Source organism: Mauremys reevesii, linkage group 4, assembly GCF_016161935.1.
Source record: "Mauremys reevesii isolate NIE-2019 linkage group 4, ASM1616193v1, whole genome shotgun sequence".
Lineage (NCBI taxonomy): Eukaryota > Metazoa > Chordata > Testudines > Geoemydidae > Mauremys > Mauremys reevesii.
The window spans coordinates 98083023-98104207 of NC_052626.1; the positions used below are offsets into that span (position 1 = coordinate 98083023).

Consider the following 21185-nt stretch of genomic DNA (forward strand, 5'->3'; position numbering starts at 1 on the left):
TTTCACTGCTAAATGTTACGCTAAAGTCTCTTAGTGTTTTTATGGAAACTGCATGTCATTCATTATTTTAATTCCTTTGAAGCATGCATTTTCCTCAATTTTTTAAAATTCCTTTCCAGTTTATTTGAAAACATGGAATTTCCCTGTCAGCCAGTAGGGCTCTGACATTTTAGCCAGAGTTATGACATTTTCTTTACTAAATGACATATTTTTGTTGCTAGTGAAATAAGCAGATCTAGAAGGAATAAATTATATTCCTGATCTTCTAATCTTAACCTGGGCAAAGTTCCTATTGACATCAGTGGGAATTAAATAAACATAAGGACTGTGAAATCAGCATTGATAGCTCACTGCTCTCAGTTCACTGCACACCTTTGGTTATATTCTGAACCTAGCAGACTGTATTTCCTTTGCACTTGCCTGTGCAGCACCCTTTTTCCCTTTACATTATAATCTAGGTGTAATTTTCATTAATCAGTCATTTATAGTAGCCCCTCTAGTAATGGTTTATTCAAGTTAGACTAATACAGTTAGCATGTAAATAACTTTTGTTTTAATATACATTCAAAAAACTATGTTAAAAGAACATTAAGGTTGTAAACTCAAGCACTCATAAGTTGGGAAATGCCAGAATTAAGGTTGCCAGTGCAAACTTAATTCAACCCCCTTGTGTGTTATGATACAGGCTTTAATTATATGATCATATACTATGTTTTCCACAGGATCCCAGTCTCATCAGTGCACAGGCTGGACCTTACTCACAGAATAGGTATTTCTTCTTTGGGTTATGGCCTAAATTCCCTGTAAGCTGCAGGGCTGCGCAGCAGCCTGTTTAGCGTTGCGCAGGCACTCAAGGAACCCGCCCGGGGATCTGCCGTGGCTGGGGGAGAGGCATCGATCCTGTAGCCCCAACCTCAGAGCTGCCACGTCAGGGAGAGGCGCCTCTCCCCTTCCTCCCCCCAACCTCAGAGCTGTTGTGACATGGGGAAAGAGCTGGTGGGAGTCCTCGCTCCCCGCCATAGCCCCTGAGCACCTTCTTGCACCCCAAACCCCTCATCTCCAGCTCCACCCCAGAGCCCTCACTCCCTGCACCCCAATCCTCTGCCCCAGCCCTGAGCCCCCTCCCACACTCCAAACTCCTCGGCCCCCCATCACCACATGAATTTTATTATGTGCGCCAATATGAAGGTGATGTGTCACACATCACCTCCATAATGGTGCATGTAACAAAGTTAATTCTGCACATGGGTGGGAAAAATTAGAGGGAACACTGGTTATGGTCCCCATGTGTATTCCACTCTGGGATGTGCACGTGCTTGTCCACTCCCAGTTTCTGGCAGTCAGAGGCTAGGGAGACTAACAGCATGGGGTTGCAGCCCTGACTATTTTGACTGATAGCAATTGGTGGACGTATTCTCGGTGAACTTATCTAATTCTTTTTGAAATCCTGTTGCATTTTTGGCCTTCACAACATCCCCTGGCAACAAGTTCCTCAGGTTGACTGTGCAGTGTGTGAAGTACTTCCTTTTGCTTTAAACCTGCTGCCTATTAATTTCATTGGGTGACCCCTGGTTCTTGTGTTATATAAAGGAGTACATAACACTTCCATTTTCACTTTCTCCATGCCATTCATTCCAGCCCGTGTCACTTGGAAAAGTTTTTTTTCACTGTTGCGGAAAGCTAATGTGCAAAAATACTTTGCAATTGATAATGTATGTCTTTAAATTAAAAATGAGTTGCATGTTAGAGTTTTAACAATTAATTTTGCATAAGTAAGGCTCAGCTTGAATTTGAATTACTTGTAGCAATAAATACATAAATTTGTGTTCTGTTTAAATGAATTAATTTATTCAGATTTCTCAATTTATAATGTTACATTGTAGTTCAGAAGATCAACTTGTGTGACTACTTCATTCATATTTAATTACAGGACTGATAAGGAATTGTATAGAAAATAAACTGTGGCTGTTTTAAAAGACAAAAATTCTGGTCAAAGTAGCAGAGTACCTGTTTTAGCAATTTACATGTTATAAATGCACTGTACCAACTTGGGACCTGTTGGGGGCAGCCAAAATAGTCCTTATTATGCAAGTGTGTCATATTTTTTGGTTAGTCTGCTTGGATTTCTTTTGATGAATAATCTTCAGACTTCTAGGTACTTTCATGCTCCGTAATAGGCAACAGGAAGGGAAACTGCTGGAGACACCTATCCAGTTATATTAATAAGCACCAACCTGCAAAATGTTAAAAGTATTTTACCAGAATTTCAAGACCTGTTTCATCTTTCATATGATTGTAGTCTCAATTTATTTTGTTAAGAGATGTTGCAAGGGAATATAGAAATAATTTTAGGGTGCAAAATCTCTTGTAAGGTCCACATCAGAATTTGGACTGCGATATTTTTCTCTCCCTACATGTGCACAAGTCCTGTTGCTATCAATATTTGATCAATGCACTTGGAAAGACCTGAATACTGAATTAAAGGGGGAGCAGATTCTCAGCTGGTGTAAATTGTCATAACTTCATTGAAATCTAAGAAGCTATGGCAGTCTACACCAGCTGATGATTGGCCCTAAGATCTGGTATGTAGCTCTGTCCTTGTTTGGCAGAGTATCACTACATAGTGTTGGGCACAGATACTTTTATTTCTTGTATTTATTTTTTACATTTCATGTTTCAAGAAAACTTCTGCTATATTGTTAGAAACTATTTGATGCTTTTCTGTAATAGTATTATTGCTGTTTAACTATATTTTTGCATTTTCTTGTTTTCTTTAATTAGTTTTGTCAGCCTGGAGGATGGCAGTTGTCCAGAGACAGAAAGCAGCCTACATTCTTTGTGGTGGTTTTGACCGATATAGACTCAGAACGGCACTACTGTTCATGCTTAACTTTCTATGAAGCAGAGATCAACCTACAGGTAAATCTCTTGGAACCAAAAATAAAGAGCAAGGAAAGAGGCATTTGGAAAACAATAAATACACATAATAAAGTGTTACTAAATAATTTTAGAACAGAAAATGTTCCTATATTCTTGATATTCAGATGAGGGGATTTTTGTATGTTAAGTCTGCATTTGGTTTGGGTGGTTTGTTTTTTGTTTTGTTTTGTTTAATTGAAAGGATACCTCAAAGTACTTGTTTGGGATCCTTTTGTTTGTTTTTACCCTCCACTATTTGAAAAAATCACTTAGAAGAATTAGAATAAAAGTGTTACTCCATAATGTTTTTTGTTTCCTTTTTCTGTCTAGCAATTATTTTTTGCGTGTATTTTTTTATGCAGGGCAAGCCAGATGGTGGTGTTTTTTTTAATTTACTTACTTGTGTATTAGCATAGTGATTGTCATCTCTGCTTCATGAATAGAGTTTAACTTTTGCTCCCTCTGCTGGCTGTCTCTTTCAGAATAACAAAATATTGTAGATCTGTGTTGTTTTAAATGTTAAATTTTATGTGTCTCTGTACTGCATGTATCTTTTTATGGTTATTCCCATTTGTTTAATTACATTTGTTAGCAAAACTAATGGATTAATAAAACAATAGATTTTTAGAAGTGAAAGGATAGTTCTCCAATTATGCAATTTTTTTTAGGTTTTTGGGTATTAACTATTTGGCAGTGATCCTTTTTAAAATTCTTATTAATTTTTGGACAATTTTAATCAATTAAAAAAAGTCACTTTATTTCCCATTTGGCCTAAATTACTTCAAATATTCTATACTGTGACATATTATTTGGTATCCTTAGTAGGAAGAACCCAAGGACAAACTTAATGCAATTCATAATTATAAAATTTAGTTATGTCTGAAAACTTTCCTTCCAACATATAATATCACTGTAAATAATCACAAATAAATAAATCTTGGTATTGTTTGTCACTAATGTGTTTCTAAAGTTACTCATCTACTGCATGTGATCTAAAATTGTTTGTTCCTTAAGAGCAGATAGATTTAATTGAAAAAACACTGCTATTATTTCAGTTAACTTTTTTTTTAAAATATTCTATTAGTATGATTTCCGTGTTCCTGAAGTTGAAATATTACTGTATACTGCTATTGAAAACCTTACTGAATAATTAAAAAAAAAGGAAGTTTGCTGAATAGCTGCAATTTTATATTGTACCTTTTAGACACAATTGGAATTTTAAGAATAGCAGGAGTAATCTAGGGTACGCTCCATTTCTTAAACGCTACAGTTTTTTAAGATGAGTTACTGGCAAATAAACTAATGGAGTTGAATTGTAGAAATGTAACCAAAAAACTGGATAGACTTTACTTCAGTACAGTTCATTGAAGATGTACTGATATTTTCATAGATTAAACTAAGAAAAAAGGCCTTATGTCTGTCAACTCTTTGTTTGTTTTAAAGTATGGAAGGAAATATTCCATAGCAATTCTTCCATGGCTGATTAAAGCTTGCAAACGTGTACTCTTGATCATCATTGTGGATTTCATAATCTTTATGCTAATTCTGGCTAGGTCATTATTGATGCTGCAGTTTCCAACAGCTGCTTTTAATTAACTTCTTGCAAGAAATACTTATTAAACAACTGGTCCCATATTAACTAAAAACTTTATTTCTAATATTGCTTAATAATTAGACACATGCAAAAAAGTAACAGGTTCTTGGTCCATAGAATGTTGTTCCTGCCCATCTTCTGAAGGATGCATATTTTTCAGATGAACTTGCTTTGGTGAACCTTTTTCCATGACTGCATTGTTTATAGCCAAACTTCCTGTTTCTTTATGAAGCCCAAAGATAATAAGTGGACGTGCTGTGTTACATGGTCATTAGACAAGAATTCAACACACATACAACTCTAATGAAAGATAATCTTGTTGATGCATTGAACTATGTAACTAAGTAATATAGGTTTGACCATCAGCTTTATGCCTCATTAAACAAATGAGTCTGTGAACCTTTGTGTCTTAGTCTTGAGAACAATGCAGATTTGTATTTACCGTTCTAACTCACAAAAAGACTTTAAAAGGGTTGAGTTTCTAAAATAGTTACTTGAAAAAGCAAATAATGTTTTCAAGTCTACATGGACCTAATGTTGATTCAGTAAAAAGATTATTTAAACACTAAAAGCAGCAATCTGTATTGTATTGTATTGTTTCATGGTACATTGTTTCCCTGTGAGGTAGAGACCAGTAACAAGTATTTTTTCTAAATACCTTGAAACTCAACAGTGGAAACAGAACACTATACCTAAAAGCTTAGCAGCTGTAACACAGTAGGAACTTAGTATTAAATAAATTCACATTTCACTTGTAAGCCTTTCATTGGCTCTAAAATAGACAATCTTGCATCTAGATACTGAGGTAAATTAACTGAGAACCTTGAATTTAACCTTGTGAAGTAAGTTCCCATTGTCCATGTTCAGCCTTGTTTCCCAGGGTAACATTGTGTATGACCAAATGTATTCAGTATAAAGCATATAAAATATAGATTGCATTTTAAATTACATGACCACTTATAGGTAGCATATATCCACCAGATTATTTAGTTAGTTGAATATATATATTCTTCAAATGACTTCACATGTCTATTCCACTTAGATGTTTGAGCACCCAGGGCATTCAAACTGGAGAGTTTTCTACTTGTACCTTTAGGGATGGAGCATGTATCCTTGTACCCAGCAGGAGGTATAAAGGGTGAAGCCACCCTTTACCTCCCTCAGTTTCATCTCACCTCAGTTTCTAGAAGTCAGAGCTCTTTGTGTACTGTTGCTGGAATGGGTGCTGGAATAAGGGTTTCCATAGCGATCTACAAAAGTGATTTTAGCACCAGATTTAAAAAAAAAGTATTAAAACACCCCAGATTCCCCCTCAAACACAACTCCTTAAAAACCCTTTCTGAATTCCATTAGTTTCTCAGCCATGCAAGAAACTTGTTTCCCTATGACCATACAACACACAAGGGCAATTTTCCCCTTTATTGTTGAGTGTTCCACATTCAGCCAAACAGAGGTAAGACAATAGATGGGGAAGGCTCTGAGTTACTACAGAGAATTCTTTCCCAGTTATTTTCCTGGCAGGTCTTGCCCACATGCTCAGGGTCTAACTAATTGCCATATTGGGAGTTGAGAAGGAATTTTCCCCACGTCAGATTGGTGGAGACCCTGGAGGGGTTTCGCCTTCCTCTACAGCACAGGGCACAGGTTACTTGGAGGCTTAAAGTAGTGTAAATGGTGAATTCTATGTAACTTGAAGTCTTTAAACTATGATCTGAGGAGTTCAGTAACTAAGCCAGAGGTTAGGGGTCTATTTCAGGAATGGATGAGTTTCTGTGGCCTGAAATGTGCAGGGGGTCAGACTAGATGATCATGGTGGTCCCTTCTGACCTTAAAGTCTATGAGAAAAAAAAATACTCAACTCATTCTTTCCCCTGCTACTGTCACTGGAATATGTTGATAAGCCCTGAGAGCAGTATTCAGAAGATTCATAGAAATGTAGGGCTGGAAAGGACTTTGACAAGTCATCAAGTCCAGACCCCTGCACTATAGCAGGACCAAGTAAACCTAGACGATCCTAACAAGTATTGTTCAGCTTGTTTTTAAAAGCTTCCAATGACGGGGACTCCACAACCTCACTTGGAAGCCTATTTGAGAGCTTACCTCCCCTTATCAAAAAGTTTTAATATCTAGCCTAAATCTCCTTTGCTGTAGATTAAGCCCATTACTACTTCTCTTACCTTCAGTGTACATGGAGAACAATTGAACACCATCCTCTAACAGCCCTTAACGTATTGGAAGACTGGTATCAGGTCCCCCTTCAGTCTTCTTTTCTTAAGGCTAAATATGCCAACCTTTTTAAATCTTTCCTCATAGGTCAGATTTTCTAAACCTTTTATCGTTGTTGTTGCTCTCCTCTGGACTCTTTCCAATTTGTCCTCTTCTTTCCTAAATTGTGGTGCCCAGAATTGGACACAGCACTCCAGCTCGGGCTCACCTGTGCCAACAACTACCTCCTGTGTCTTGCATGTGACACTCTTGTTAATACACCCCAGAATCATATAAGTGTTTTTAGCAGCAGCAGCACATTGATGACCCATTATAGCTCCCAATCCTTTTCAGTAGTACTACCACATAGACACTTATTCCTCATTTTGTAGTTGTGCATTTGTTTTTTTCTTCCTAAATGAAGTACTTTGCACTTGTCTTTATTGAATTTCATCTTGTTGAATTCAGACTAATTCTCCAGTTTGTCAAGGTAATTTTGAATTTTAAACCTGTCCTGCGAAGTGCTTGCAACCCCTCCCAGCTTAGTGTCATCTACAGATTTTTTAAGCATTCTCTTTTCTCCATTATGCAAGTCATAAATGAAAATATTGAATAGTACTGGACCCATGGCTGACCTCTGTGGGACCCACTTAATACGCCCTCCCAGTATGACAGAAAACCATAGAGAACTACTCTTTGAGTACCATCTTTCAACCAGTTATGCACACACCTGTCATGAATAGTTAGTAAAGGGTTAAAGCATAGTACCTGGTGGGCACCTGACCTGAGGACCAATCAGGGAAGAGAATTTGAAACTCCTAGGAGGGAACTTTTTCTCTCTGTTTGGGGGGGTTTTGGTCTTTGGCCGTTTGGAGTTCAAGAGACCAGACGAGTTAATCAAGTCCCTACAAGTTCCACCTTTCTGAACTAATTTCTTCTAGTCAAGATAGTGAGTATTAGAAAGATACTTGTGTCCTTATCTAATAATCCTATGTTTGCAACTCTGTGTGTTTGTTATTGATTATTCTTAATTCTGCTTGTACTGCTTGTACTGAGAAAGAGAGAGGATTCTCTCTAGAACTTAGCAAGGTTATACCCTATGAGTGTCCAGCTTGGATTCATAGAGATTCTGTATTTTCTTTTTGTTCTCTTAATAAATTCTTTTCTTTTCTTTGGACTTGGTTAATTCCTTCCCTTGGGGAAATTCAGGGGAAGGGGAGGGGGAAGTGGGCTGCTTCCCTGTGTGTAGAGATTCAAGGCGTTTGAATCCAGGCTTCTCTGTCTCCAGAACAGGCTGGAGAGAGGGAAGAGAGGGGAGGGGGAAGGTTCCTCCTCTGTGAATTGATCTGTGTTCCCCGGGAGGGTCTTTGAAGGGAGACAGGGGGGAAACAGAGGGGTGTCCCGATTCACCGAATAATCGGGTGGTGGCAGCGAGAAGGAATCCTACCCTAAGGGTTAGGGTGGGGGAAGAATACATGCTGGTCCTCACTTTGAAACCCCCCAGTTTCAAGTGAGGGTGCAGACCAGGACATGGTGAGCAGCGGTGTTTCGGACCCAGGGTGAGAGGCACGGCTTTTCTACCAAAGGCACTCTGAGGCAGTTCAGGGTTAAAAAGATTTCAGTTTCTTCCAGGGCTTTCTGTTACAAAGCCCTCCTGCTGAGCGGGGCTATCCTCCATTGTGAGACTAGATACCACTCAGGATTCCTAAGGTGGGGGGAAGTGCTCGCCAAAGTACATTCCCATCCAGCAGGAAAAACAGGTTTGGAGGGGGAAGTGCTCCTCAAAGTACATTTCCCATCCAGCTGGAAAAACAGGTTTGGGGGGAGAGAGAAACCCTCCAGCCAGGTTTTTTTTTTCTCCCTTTGTCTTTTGAAAGGATCAGGAGGCAGGAGAACACAGATCCCTGAGGAAACAGACCAGATTTTTCTCAGGGGTATTGTTAGCAGCAGCCTTTCAGCTGGGCTGCTGAGTACAGCAACTCAGAGCAGAGGGAGACAGAGAATTTTTTTTACTCTTTCCCTCTTTCTCAGTACAAACCAGTAACATTACACAAACCACAGTTTGCTATACAGAGGATTGATTTATCTTTCTTTACTCAAGTTATCATAGCCAGGGTTAGGGACTGTCAAACACCACAAACAGTTCACTGACTGCAGAGGGGTGTGGCCAGCACCAGGACACAGACACAATGAGTGCCAAGGCCGCATCTAAACTGGAAACAAGACAAAAAGAACTGCAATTACAAGACATGGAATTACAATTAAAACTCAAGGAGATTGAAATGAAAGAAAAAGCCAAAGAGGCTGATCACAAGAGAGAAATGGAGATAATACAAGCCAAAGAGGCTGAGCACAAGAGAGAAATGGAGAAAATACAAGCCAAAGAGGCTGAGCACAAAAGACAACTGGAGTTGAAAGACAAAGAACTGGAATTAGAAAGGCTTAAGCAGAATCACCCAACCAATCCACTCCCTCTTCAACCTACTGATCAACCTTCTCGGAGAAAATTTCCCGCCTACAGGGCAGGTGAAGATGTTGAGGCCTTCTTAGAAAACTTTGAAAGGGTCTGCCTTGGGTACAAGATCCCTGAAGACCAATACATGGTAGAGCTGAGGTCACAGCTCTGCGGAGACTTGTTACAGGTGGCAACTGAAATGCCTAGGGGCAACATGAACGACTATAAACTGTTTTTAACTAAAGCCAAATACAGGATGGGCATAACCCCTGATCACGCCCAGAGACCAGAAATGGACACCAGAGGAGTCATTTCCAAAACACGCCTCCTACATTGACAAGCATTATTCTTCCTGGTTATCAGGAGCCAATGTTACAACCATGGACGAGCTAAGCCTCCTGATAATGATGGAGCAGTTCTTGGATGGTGTTCCTGAGGACATTACACGCTACATACGAGATGGAAAACCAAAAAATATCACTGAGGCAGGGGAGATTGGAGCCCAATGGATGGCAGTTACACTGAACAAGAAAACTGCTGCCAAGGGGAGCGAATCCCACAAGGTACACACCGACACTAAACCCTACCGTCGAGGACCAATCAAACCCACACCTACAACCCAAGGACAGTCACACTCTACCTCACCAGTCTCCAGTAGACCAACACAAACCGGTGACCCATCAAGTGGGCGATGTTTTCAATGCAATGAATTGGGGCATATCAAAGCCAAATGCCCAAAGAACCTGAACCGGGTCCAACTCCTTGCACCTGCACACCAAGGAACCCCGGAATTAGATATCTCTCAAATACCCGTATGCTTTAGGGAAACTTTGAGAGTGGACGGAAAGGAAGTTATCGCATGGAGAGACAGTGCAGCACATGTGTCAGCTATCCACCGAACCTTCGTGGACCCCAAATTCATCAACCAGAAAACCAAAGTGACAGTCCGCCCCTTCATGTCAAAACCTGTAACATTGCCTACAGTGCGTTTACCTGTCCAGTACAAGGGCTGGTCAGGGACGTGGACTTTTGCTGTCTATGACAATTATTCTGTCCCCATGATCCTGGGCAACCACTTGGCCCATCACGTTGAGCCACCAGAAACAGAGGGAGTGGTGACACGCAGCCAAGCCAGACGAGCTGCTGCACCCATACCTGTTCCTGAGCCATCCACCGGGACCCCGTCTGTGTTACCAGAGACCCAGACAGAGGTGGTGAAACCGGATCCCAGGCCAACGCCTACAGCGGCCATAGTACAGCCAGTCCCAGAACCGGAACTGGAAGAGCACCCAGCGCCAGCACCGGCGCCAGCTAGTACAACTCCACCGCCAGAGGGCGACAACGAGCCTGAACTGGAAAAACCAGCAGACAACCCTACCCAAGAGGCTCAGCCGGAGCCTGAAATGACACCTTGTGCACCAGCGGAGAGCGGTTCACAGTTGACGGAAACAACCTCATCACCTACATCGCTCCCAGAGGAACTGGTGTCTCCCGCCTCAAGGGAACAGTTCCAAGCAGAGCAGGAAGCCGATGACAGCCTCAAGAAAGCATGGGCGGCGGCACGCAGCAACCCACCGCCTCTCAGCTCTACTACCCGATCCCGGTTCGTTGTGGACCAAGGACTGTTATACAAGGAATTTCTTTCTGGTGGACACCAGGAGGGCTGGCATCCTCAAAAACGGTTGCTAGTTCCGACCAAGTACCGGGAAAAGCTCTTAAGCTTAGCCCATGATCACCCTAGTGGCCATTCTGGGGTGAAGCGAAGCAAAGACAGGTTGGGAAGGTCCTTTGACTGGGAGGGGATGGGCACGGCGGTAGCCACTTACGTCCGGTCTTGTAAGGTATGCCAAACGGTAGGAAAACCCCAAGACCAGGTTAAGGCCCCTCTCCAACCACTTCCCATAATTGAGGTCCCATTTCAGCGAGTAGCTGTGGATATTATGGGTCCTTTCCCAAAGAAGACCCCCAGAGGAAAGCAGTACATACTGACTTTTGTGGACTTTGCTACCAGATGGCCGGAAGCAGCAGCTCTAGGCAACACCAGGGCTAACACTGTGTGCCAGGCCTTAACTGACATTTTTACCAGGGTGGGTTGGCCCTCTGAAATTCTTACAGATTCGGGAACAAATTTCCTATCAGGGATCATGAAAGACCTGTGGGAAACTCATGGGGTGCATCACTTGGTTGCCACCCCGTACCATCACCAAACTAATGGCCTAGTGGAAAGGTTCAATGGAACTTTGGGGGCCATGATCCGCAAATTCGTCAATGAACACTCCAATAATTGGGATCTAGTGTTACAACAGTTGCTGTTTGCCTACAGGGCTGTTCCACATCCCAGTTTAGGATTCTCACCATTCGAGCTGGTATATGGCCATGAGGTTAAGGGGCCATTACAGCTGGTAAAGCAGCAATGGGAGGGGTTTACACCTCCTCCAGGGACTAACATTCTGGACTTTGTAAGCAACCTTCAAAACACCCTCCGAGACTCTTGGGCCCTTGCTCGAGAGAACTTAAGAGATGCTCAAGTGGAGCAAAAAGTCTGGTATGATCGACATGCCAAGGAGCGGTCCTTTAAGGTAGGAGACCAGGTCATGGTCTTGAAGGCGCAACAGCCCCATAAGATGGAAGCGTCCTGGGAAGGACCATACATGGTCCAGGAGCGCCTGGGAGCTGTTAACTACCTCATAACATTCCCTGATTCCTCTTTAAAGCCTAAAGTGTTTCATGTTAACTCTCTAAAGCCCTTTTATCCCAGAGAATTTCAGGTCTGTCACTTTACAGTTCAGGAAGGAGATGACACCGAGTGGCCTGAAGGTGTCTACTACGAAGGTAAAAGAAATGGTGGTGTGGAAGAGGTGACCCTCTCCACAACCCTGCAACGTCTGCAGCGGCAACAGATCAAGGAGCTGTGCACTCACTTCGCGCCCTTGTTCTCAGCCAACCCAGGACGGACTGAGCAAACCTGCCACTCCATTGACACAGGTAATGCTCACCCGATTAGGACCCCACCCTACAGGGTGTCACCTCATGCCAAAGTTGCTATTAAACAGGAGATTGACAACATGTTGGAGATGGGTATCATCCGCCCTTCTACCAGTGCATGGGCATCTCCAGTGGTTCTGGTTCCCAAACCAGATGGGGAAATACGCTTTTGCGTAGACTACCGTAAGCTAAATGCTGTAACTCGTCCAGACAACTATCCAATGCCACGCACTGATGAGCTATTGGAAAAGTTGGGACGTGCCCAGTTCATCTCTACCATTGACTTAACCAAGGGGTACTGGCAAGTACCACTAGATGAACCCGCCAGGGAAAAATCTGCCTTCATCACCCATGCAGGGGTGTATGAGTTTAATGTGCTTCCATTCGGATTACGGAATGCACCTGCCACCTTCCAAAGGCTGGTGGATGGTCTACTAGTGGGATTGGGAGACTGTGCAGTTGCATACCTCGATGATGTGGCCATTTTTTCTGATTCATGGCCCGAACACCTAGAACATTTGAAACTGGTTTTTGAGCGCATCAGACAGGCAGGACTAACTGTCAAGGCCAAAAAGTGTCAAATAGGCCAAAACAGAGTGACTTACCTAGGACACCAGGTGGGTCAAGGAACCATCAATCCCCTACAGGCCAAGGTGGAGGCTATCCAACAGTGGCCTGTCCCAAGGTCAAAGAAGCAGGTCCAATCCTTCTTAGGTTTGGCCGGATATTACAGGCGATTTGTACCACACTACAGCCAAATCGCTGCCCCACTAACTGATCTGACCAGGAAAACCCAGCCAAATGCAGTTAAGTGGACTGATGAGTGTCAGAAAGCCTTTACCCAGCTTAAGGCGATGCTCATGTCGGACCCTGTATTAAGGGCCCCGGACTTTGACAAACCCTTCCTAGTTACCACCGATGCATCTGAACGTGGGGTAGGAGCGGTACTAATGCAGGAAGGACCGGATCACAACTTCCATCCTGTCGTGTTTCTCAGCAAGAAACTGTCTGAGAGGGAAAGCCACTGGTCCATCAGTGAAAAAGAATGTTACGCCATTGTGTATGCCTTGGAAAAGCTACGCCCATACGCTTGGGCAGTTCCAGCTACAAACTGACCATGCTGCGCTAAAGTGGCTGCACACCAACAAGGGAAACAACAAGAAACTTCTCCGCTGGAGCTTAGCTCTCCAAGACTTTGACTTTGACATTCAGCACATTTCAGGAGCTTCCAACAAAGTTGCTGATGCACTCTCTCGTGAAAGTTTCCCAGAATCAAGTGGCTAAAAACTGTTCTTAATATGTTTTCATGCTTAGTAGTCGATGTAATAGTGCATGTGTTTTATTACTCTGGTTGTTTTACAGTTCTAGGAGGAAATCGCGCCAGTGGATCCCACTGTGACGATTTGGGGCGGTCATGAATAGTTAGTAAAGGGTTAAAGCATAGTACCTGGTGGGCACCTGACCTGAGGACCAATCAGGGAAGAGAATTTGTAACTCCTATGAGGGAACTTTTCTCTCTGTTTGGGGGGGTTTTGGTCTTTGGCCGTTTGGAGTTCAAGAGACCAGACGAGTTAATCAAGTCCCTACAAGTTCCACCTTTCTGAACTAATTTCTTCTAGTCAAGATAGTGAGTATTAGAAAGATACTTGTGTCCTTATCTAATAATCCTATGTTTGCAACTCTGTGTGTTTGTTATTGATTATTCTTAATTCTGCTTGTACTGCTTGTACTGAGAAAGAGAGAGGATTCTCTCTAGAACTTAGCAAGGTTATACCCTATGAGTGTCCAGCTTGGATTCATAGAGATTCTGTATTTTCTTTTTGTTATCTTAATAAATTCTTTTCTTTTCTTTGACTTGGTTAATTCCTTCCCTTGGGGAAATTCAGGGAAGGAGGGGAAGTGGGCTGCGTCCCTGTGTGTAGAGATTCAAGGCGTTTGAATCCAGGCTTCTCTGTCTCCAGAACAGGCTGGAGAGAGGGAAGAGAGGGGAGGGGGAAGGTTCCTCCTCTGTGAATTGATCTGTGTTCCCCGGGAGGGTCTTTGAAGGGAGACAGGGGGGAAACAGAGGGGTGTCCCGATTCACCGAATAATCGGGTGGTGGCAGCGAGAAGGAATCCTACCCTAAGGGTTAGGGTGGGGGAAGAATACATGCTGGTCCTCACTTTGAAACCCCCCAGTTTCAAGTGAGGGTGCAGACCAGGACAACACCTCATAGTAAATTCATCTAGACCACATTTCCCTAGTTTGCTTATGAGAGAGTCATGTGGAACTGTCTCAAAAACCTTACTGAAATCAAGGTATATCACATCTACTGCTCCCCATCCACTAGGTCAGTAATCTTACCAAAGAAGGAAAATAAGTTGGTTTGGCATGATGCGTTATTGACAAATCCATGCTGACTATTCCTTATAACCCTATTATCTTCCAGGTGCTTACAAATTGATTGTTTAATAATTTGCTCAAGTATGTTTCTGGGTATTGACATTAGGCTGACTGGTCTATTATTCCTCCTTGTTCCCTTTTTAAAGATAAATAATATGTTTGCCCTTCTCCAGTTGTCTGGGACCTCTCCTATGCTCCAGAAAGTCTTCAAGATAATTGCTAATGGCTCTGAGGTTGCTTCAGCTAGTTCGTTAAGTACCCTAGAATTAATTTCATCAGGCCCTGCTAACTTGAATACATTTAACTTATCTAAATATTATTTAACCTGTTCTTCCCTTATTTTAGTTTTCATTCCTTTCCCTGCTTGTTAATATTAGTTGTGTTGAGCATCTGGTCATCATTAACCTTTTTAGTGAAGATTGAAGCAAAATAGGCATTAAGCACCTCAACTTACTTATCAGTTATTAGGCCTCCTTCCCCGCAAAGTAGAGGATTGACACTTTCCTTCATCTTTCTATTGCTCTATTTATTTCTATTTAAATAATGTCTTCTTACTGCCTTTTATATCCCTTGCCAGGTGTAACACATTTTATGCTTTAGCCTTTCTGATTTTGTCCCTACATACTTGTGCTACTCTTTTGTACTCATCAATTAGACCATATTTCCACATTTTGTAGAATTCTTTTTTGATTTTCATGTCATTAAAGAGCTCCATATGGAGTCATATTGGCTTCTCACTATTCTTCCGATCTTTCCTTTGCATCAGAATAGTTTGCTGTTGTGCCTTTAATATTGTCTTCTTGAGGAACTGCTAGCTCTCCTGAACTTCTTTTCCCCTTAGATTTTCTTCCCATGCATTCATCATAATATAATAATATATGGAGATATACCTATCTCATAGAACTGGAAGGGACCCTGAAAGGTCATTGAGTCTAGCCCCCTGCCTTCACTAGCAGGACCAAGTACTGATTTTGCCCCAGATCCCTGAGTGGCCCCCTCAAGGATTGAGCTCACAACCCTGGGTTTAGCAGGCTAATGCTCATACCACTGAGCAATCCCCCCCGCCTCATTTTCTTTGCATTCTTCATCATTTAATTCTACAAAATTCACTCTCAAAACTCCATTTGTTGTCTTGTGTAACTTTAGTATGATAGCTAAGCAAGAGGTGGTTTAATAAAAACACATTTTTGTTATATGTATATACAGTGTCTAGCACAATGAGACCCTTATCCCTGAATGGGGCTTCTAGATGCCACTATAATACAAATAATAAGAATACATGGAGATTTGATCAGCACTCTTTACTTAGGCAAAACTTCAGCTGACTTCAACAGTGCTCTATACCAACTATTCGGTTAGAATTTTCACTGACAATTGCTGAAGAGGGCCCGGAGATGGCATCCTTTTTGTTGGGACAAATGTCAAAGATAAATGTTAAAATTTTACAATGTTCTTATACTTTAAAAGAAGAACCACCCCTACCCTTGAGACAAGTAAACCAAAGCAATAAAACAAATAGAGTTCAATTTTTGATTTTTTTCTTTGCACAAATTCTACTTAATGAGGTAAAGTACAGTCTCACTAACTTTATTCAATGACATCTGAAACATCTATTTTAAAAAATGTGTGTGCACTTGGTTGTACATAAAGGTGTGCATATGCATAAATGTTTGTGGGCCCAGGCATTTACGCTGAACAATACACTTTAAAATATTGGAGGCCCAATGTTTGTAAATATGTTAAAGATCCAATTCTGGAAGATACATCTGACTAAAACCATCACAAGCAAAAACTTCACAAAATGACTACGAATGAAAAACATTCACTGATATTTCTTGAGTCAAAGTAATACTACCAACTAAACTTCATTGGGCTTCAGAAAATTGATGATCTTTGGTTGGATCATAATGTTTATAATCTTACTGAGCTAAAATGTATATCATGAAAAAAATGAATGAGTATCTGTGGTATTGTTTTAGCAGAGGGCAATCAGTGATACCTTTTTGGAAACGTGACATCTGAACATCTTTTGGGCAGTATGTTAATGTGTATTTTGTTTTTAAGACATTCAAGTATGCTGTGAATGTCCCAAATGTTAAACTTGGCATGAAAGTGACATGCATTTGTGTCTTCGTTGGTTTACAAGTACTGTCCCAAAATGTTTCTTTTGGAAGAATGTTCTTTTTCATAATATTTACTGTGTTCTATCATCACATTCTAAATATTCTGAAAAATAGATAGCCTAATGTCATACAATGATTGAATAATGCCCTGGTTCCTTTCAGTTCCTTATATTAATGGAAGATTTTATAGTTAATGTTCTAAACACCTGAAATTGAAAAAAATGTTATTTCTTTTTATTATAAATCTGAAGGTCTGTTATAGACTAAAGGTTAAGTTTAAAATAACTAGACAGATTACAAATTTCTGTCTTCCTAATAGTGGTATTCCAGTAGTGTTTTTCCCATAATTTATGCTACTTGATGACAAACAAGTTAGAGAACAAAAATAGAAAACTTTTTTTAAAGTGATACAGAATTTTAAAAATGAGGGAATTAGTGAAATTATTTAGCGGTAAAGCCTCTCACTTGCATTCTTTATTGAAGTACTGTGATCATACTGGGTTGGATAATACGTGATTTTGAAATGTCCATACAAGAACATACTTTAAAATGTTCCCCCTTCTGAGGAAATCGGAGGGAATTCAGCATCTTTTTTGGAATTTTGAACGTGCAGCTATTTTTTCCTAGCTTCCCTCCCCTTCCTTGCCTCTCATGGTTGAAGCCAAGATCCTTCTAGCTAGAAGGATTAGGCAGGACTATCTTCAGGTCCCAACAATTCCACTTTCTAATTGGAGGTGCTGCTTCCTTTTTTCCTGTCACTCCAGTATTGTGTGCTTCTTACACAATGTGAAGTCTTTAAATCATGATTTGTGGACTTCAGTACCTCTGTCAAAGGTTATGGGTCTATTGTAGGAGTGGGTGGGTATGATTCTGTGACCTGCAGTGTGCAGGAGGTCAGACTAGATGATTATAATGTTCCCTTCTGGCCTTAAAGTCTGTGAGTCTAATGTCCCCAAGCCTTCTTGGCTCGGAGGATGTAAGAGATTACAAATTTCTGAAGACACTTTAATCCTGGCAGTAGACCCCACATAGCTGACTTTCCAACCATAAATGTTTCCAATATTGCATTTTATTGCAAACATTTAAAAAATGTTGTTTCCTAACATACATTTCAAAGGAATTTAATACCTGTTTTCTAAAAGAGCTGATTATATGTTATGAAAAAATGTTTGCAAGACACTATCTAAACATATTTATTCATATACATTACTGTACTGTATATACTATTTTTGTTCTTTTCTAACAACTTGTGTGTGAAATAAAATCTTTACTTCTTACGTTCATCTGTTCATGCAACTTGTTTTGGGTCCAACCATTTCTTTAAAGATCTCTAGCATCTCCGTGCTTTGAAGCAAGGAGTTGAAACTTGAAAAGATAGTAGTCCTGGGCCAAGGAGATCCCTTTTCCTGCCTACTTGAAAATGCAAGAGGATTTGGCAAGCAAAATTCTGACAACTCTCATTTGCAGATGCTTAGTACAGCTTTAGGTAGAGGCTTGCTGTTAAAATTTCTGAACTATCCCTCTGCACTGATAATTCTGTAATTCCCCAGAGCTCCGTATATACCAACTGCTCTGAGTATTCTTCCAACCCCAGGAAGTTTCTGCATGTCAGTTGTGCAGAACACCCTACATGTACACAGGCAAAGTGGCACCAGGAAAATATCCATTGGCCTAGGGTGAGATGTCTGGATTGGGAGCAAAGAGGTGATCATAAGGGTAAAATTTTCAAAAGTTCCTAGAGGCCAGATTTTTAAAGGTATTTATGTGCCTAAAAATGAAGCTAAGTGCCTACTGGGATTTTCAAAAACACATAGATGCCTAACTCCCATTGAAATCAATTAAACTTAGGTACCTATCTGTCTCATAGGCACCTTAAATACAGTAGAACCCAGAGTTACAAACACCAGAATTACGAACTGACTGGTCAACCACATACCTCATTCGGAATGGGAAGTATGCAGACAAAGTACAATACAGTACCGTGTTAAACAAAAACTACATGCATTTGGAATTGGTTACGTTCATTTTTATATACTGAAACATAAATAAAATGAATTACTGCTGCCTGTTTTCTTCGCTTTTGATTGGTAAACCAGTTCAGTGTGAACTGGGCTGTATTCAGCTCCAGTAGAGATTAGCATGGAAAGAAAGAGTTGGCCTGAATGAGTTAACTGCGGCAAAACTTAGATCATTTATTTTAAAATAAGAAGTCAGGTGTGGATTCTAAATCTGCCTCTGCTGGCAATTAGTAGATTACCAAAGGTCTTGCTAACCTTGGAAAGGTTTCAGGATAAATCTTACATACAGTCAAACAGTTCTTGTACAAAGCGACAAAGAGTCCTGTGGCACCTTATAGACTAACAGACGTATTGGAACATAAGCTTTCGTCTGTTAATTTATAAGGTGCCATAGGACTCTTTGTCACTTTTTACAGATCCAGGCTAACATGGCTACCCCTCTGAGTTCTTGTACTTTTTTTTATAGTATTCAGTGGAATTCAAAGATTTTGTATATGAGAGATGTTCTCTCTCTTTTCTTGGACAATTAACATTTATTGTAAACAATGCAATTAAAGTTTTGCTTCCTACCTATGTTTGAACTCCGTTGATACACATTCAGTTTCCCATTACAGTGATTCATTGCGGGACCTTGTTCCAAATGTGTGTGTGTTCGGTTCCATCTTCAATTCAATTCATATGAAATCTCACTGTTTTTAATGATTTTTTTTTTTACTCGGTTTAAATTGGTGTCAGTCAGAAGTAACTCCACTTTGACTTTCGTAGAATTACATCAGTGTAAAAAGATGTAATGAGAGGAGAATCAGGCTGAAGTGTACCCTTGCTGTCCTCATGCCCAAATGCAAGCAGTGGCAATAACAGAGGAAATCTTTAATTGGGTCTAGACAGCCGTGTCCCCTCAATTCTCCAATCTGGGGTGCAGTTCTCCAATCTGAGGTGCTTCACTGTGAGCAACCATTCCTGATCTGCTCACGCACAGCCTCCTGCATTTAAATCACTCCCAGTTGTACTGTATGAGTGCTATAGCCAGCCACTCATACATTACACTGCAGGGCAACACCAGCAAATACCAGTCCCAAATTTCCCCCAGAAATGTGCATCTTGTACTGCCCAGCACCCACCTTGACAACACAAGCTCATATAAAGTCCGTCATTTTATTAACAGAAAATATGTACAAATCCTGTTATCCAAATGGAGTTTCACAAGCACAATCCAAACATACTGGTTTAAATAAAACAATAAAATGAGTTTAATAATTCCGGAAAGATAGGTTTTAAGTAATCACAAGTACAAAAATTAAAATTGGTTACAAAGAAATGAAAAGTAAAACTCCACTAATACCTAATTTAATAAGCGAAGGGAATTCAAAGCTGCTTCTTTTCTTCAAGTGTTGTTGGTGTCATTGATAGAGAGAAAGGGAGAGATAATTTGAGGTGTTTTTCTTTCCTCTTATAACCCTTTCTCTTGTAAAAGAATAATCTCCAGCTGATGTTCGAGAGGCAGAAAGTCTGTGTGAATGGAAACCTCAAACTGTTTCTTTGGTCAAGATGTAGATTTTTGCCCCCCACCCTCTTCTGCCAAAGATGGCCACTTGATTAAGTGGTGGTCCATTAGATTTTGTTGACACCTGGCTGAGGCATGGGCTAACCTTTTGTCTCTGGGATACTGGTTTGTGGCTGCCCTCCACAACATGTTGGAACATGTCCCAGTAATATCAGACTGTGGGATCTTATAACTTTATATGCAATATTGCCACACATATTTTACCAGGACAATAATGATCAGCAAATCATAAGTTTTCAAATGGCATCCCACAAGGCATACTTTGTATAAGGTTTACCATAATCCTGTAAATGGGACGAATATAAGGGTACAGACTGTCACAGTCTAAAGAGCTAGCATTGGGATGCAAAAATGTGAAGTAGGCCAGTGGCTTAAAACCAGAGCTAGACCAGCAGGGGAGCCTTGGGCCATCTGGGGCTCAAACACTAAATGAGACAGGACCAGTGAAGAGCTCCAGGTTTTCTATCTCTTCCCCAGGGCTCTTTCTCTTCCTCTTCTCATTCTAGTAGATTCTACTAAGACTTTTATGTCATGGCCATTTTCATGGTATTTGAGCACTTTCCAGGGTGAAGAATAAATAGGGATACTAGTGCTGTCATGTGAAGTTTCCCTTCCTTTTCTCCTGGCCAGAGAGACTAGTTGCGTATGTATTTTCCTTTTTTAAATGTGTACGTGTGTATGTGTATGTGTATGTATATAACATTGGGTGGGTGGGTGCACATGTGTGCATGCATGCTTGCTTACTCGCTTGCTTGCTCTTCTTAGTGGGAAAGCAAGACTGAAGAGGTAACTTTTAAATTTAGACCAGAAAGTAGTGAGGTATATTGTTCTAAATTCCTGCAGGCATGAACTCCTTTGCCTCTTCCCTCTTTCTTTTCTGACCCCTCTCTTTGTCCTCTCTCAACTTCCTCAGCAAGAGAACCTCTTTCAACCTCTAATA

At 40.9% G+C, this 21185-nt stretch overlaps 1 protein-coding gene across 3 annotated transcripts in view; it reads left to right on the plus strand.

Moving 5' to 3' along the window:
• The window catches only part of SBF2 (SET binding factor 2), a 599778-nt gene that overhangs the window by 252918 nt on the left and 325675 nt on the right, over nucleotides 1-21185 (plus strand). For all 3 annotated transcript variants that reach the window (XM_039537930.1, XM_039537931.1, XM_039537932.1), the window contains exon 3: nucleotides 2782-2919. In XM_039537930.1, coding sequence (XP_039393864.1) covers nucleotides 2782-2919 — 138 coding nt within the window. The remainder of the gene's footprint in view (nucleotides 1-2781; nucleotides 2920-21185) is intronic.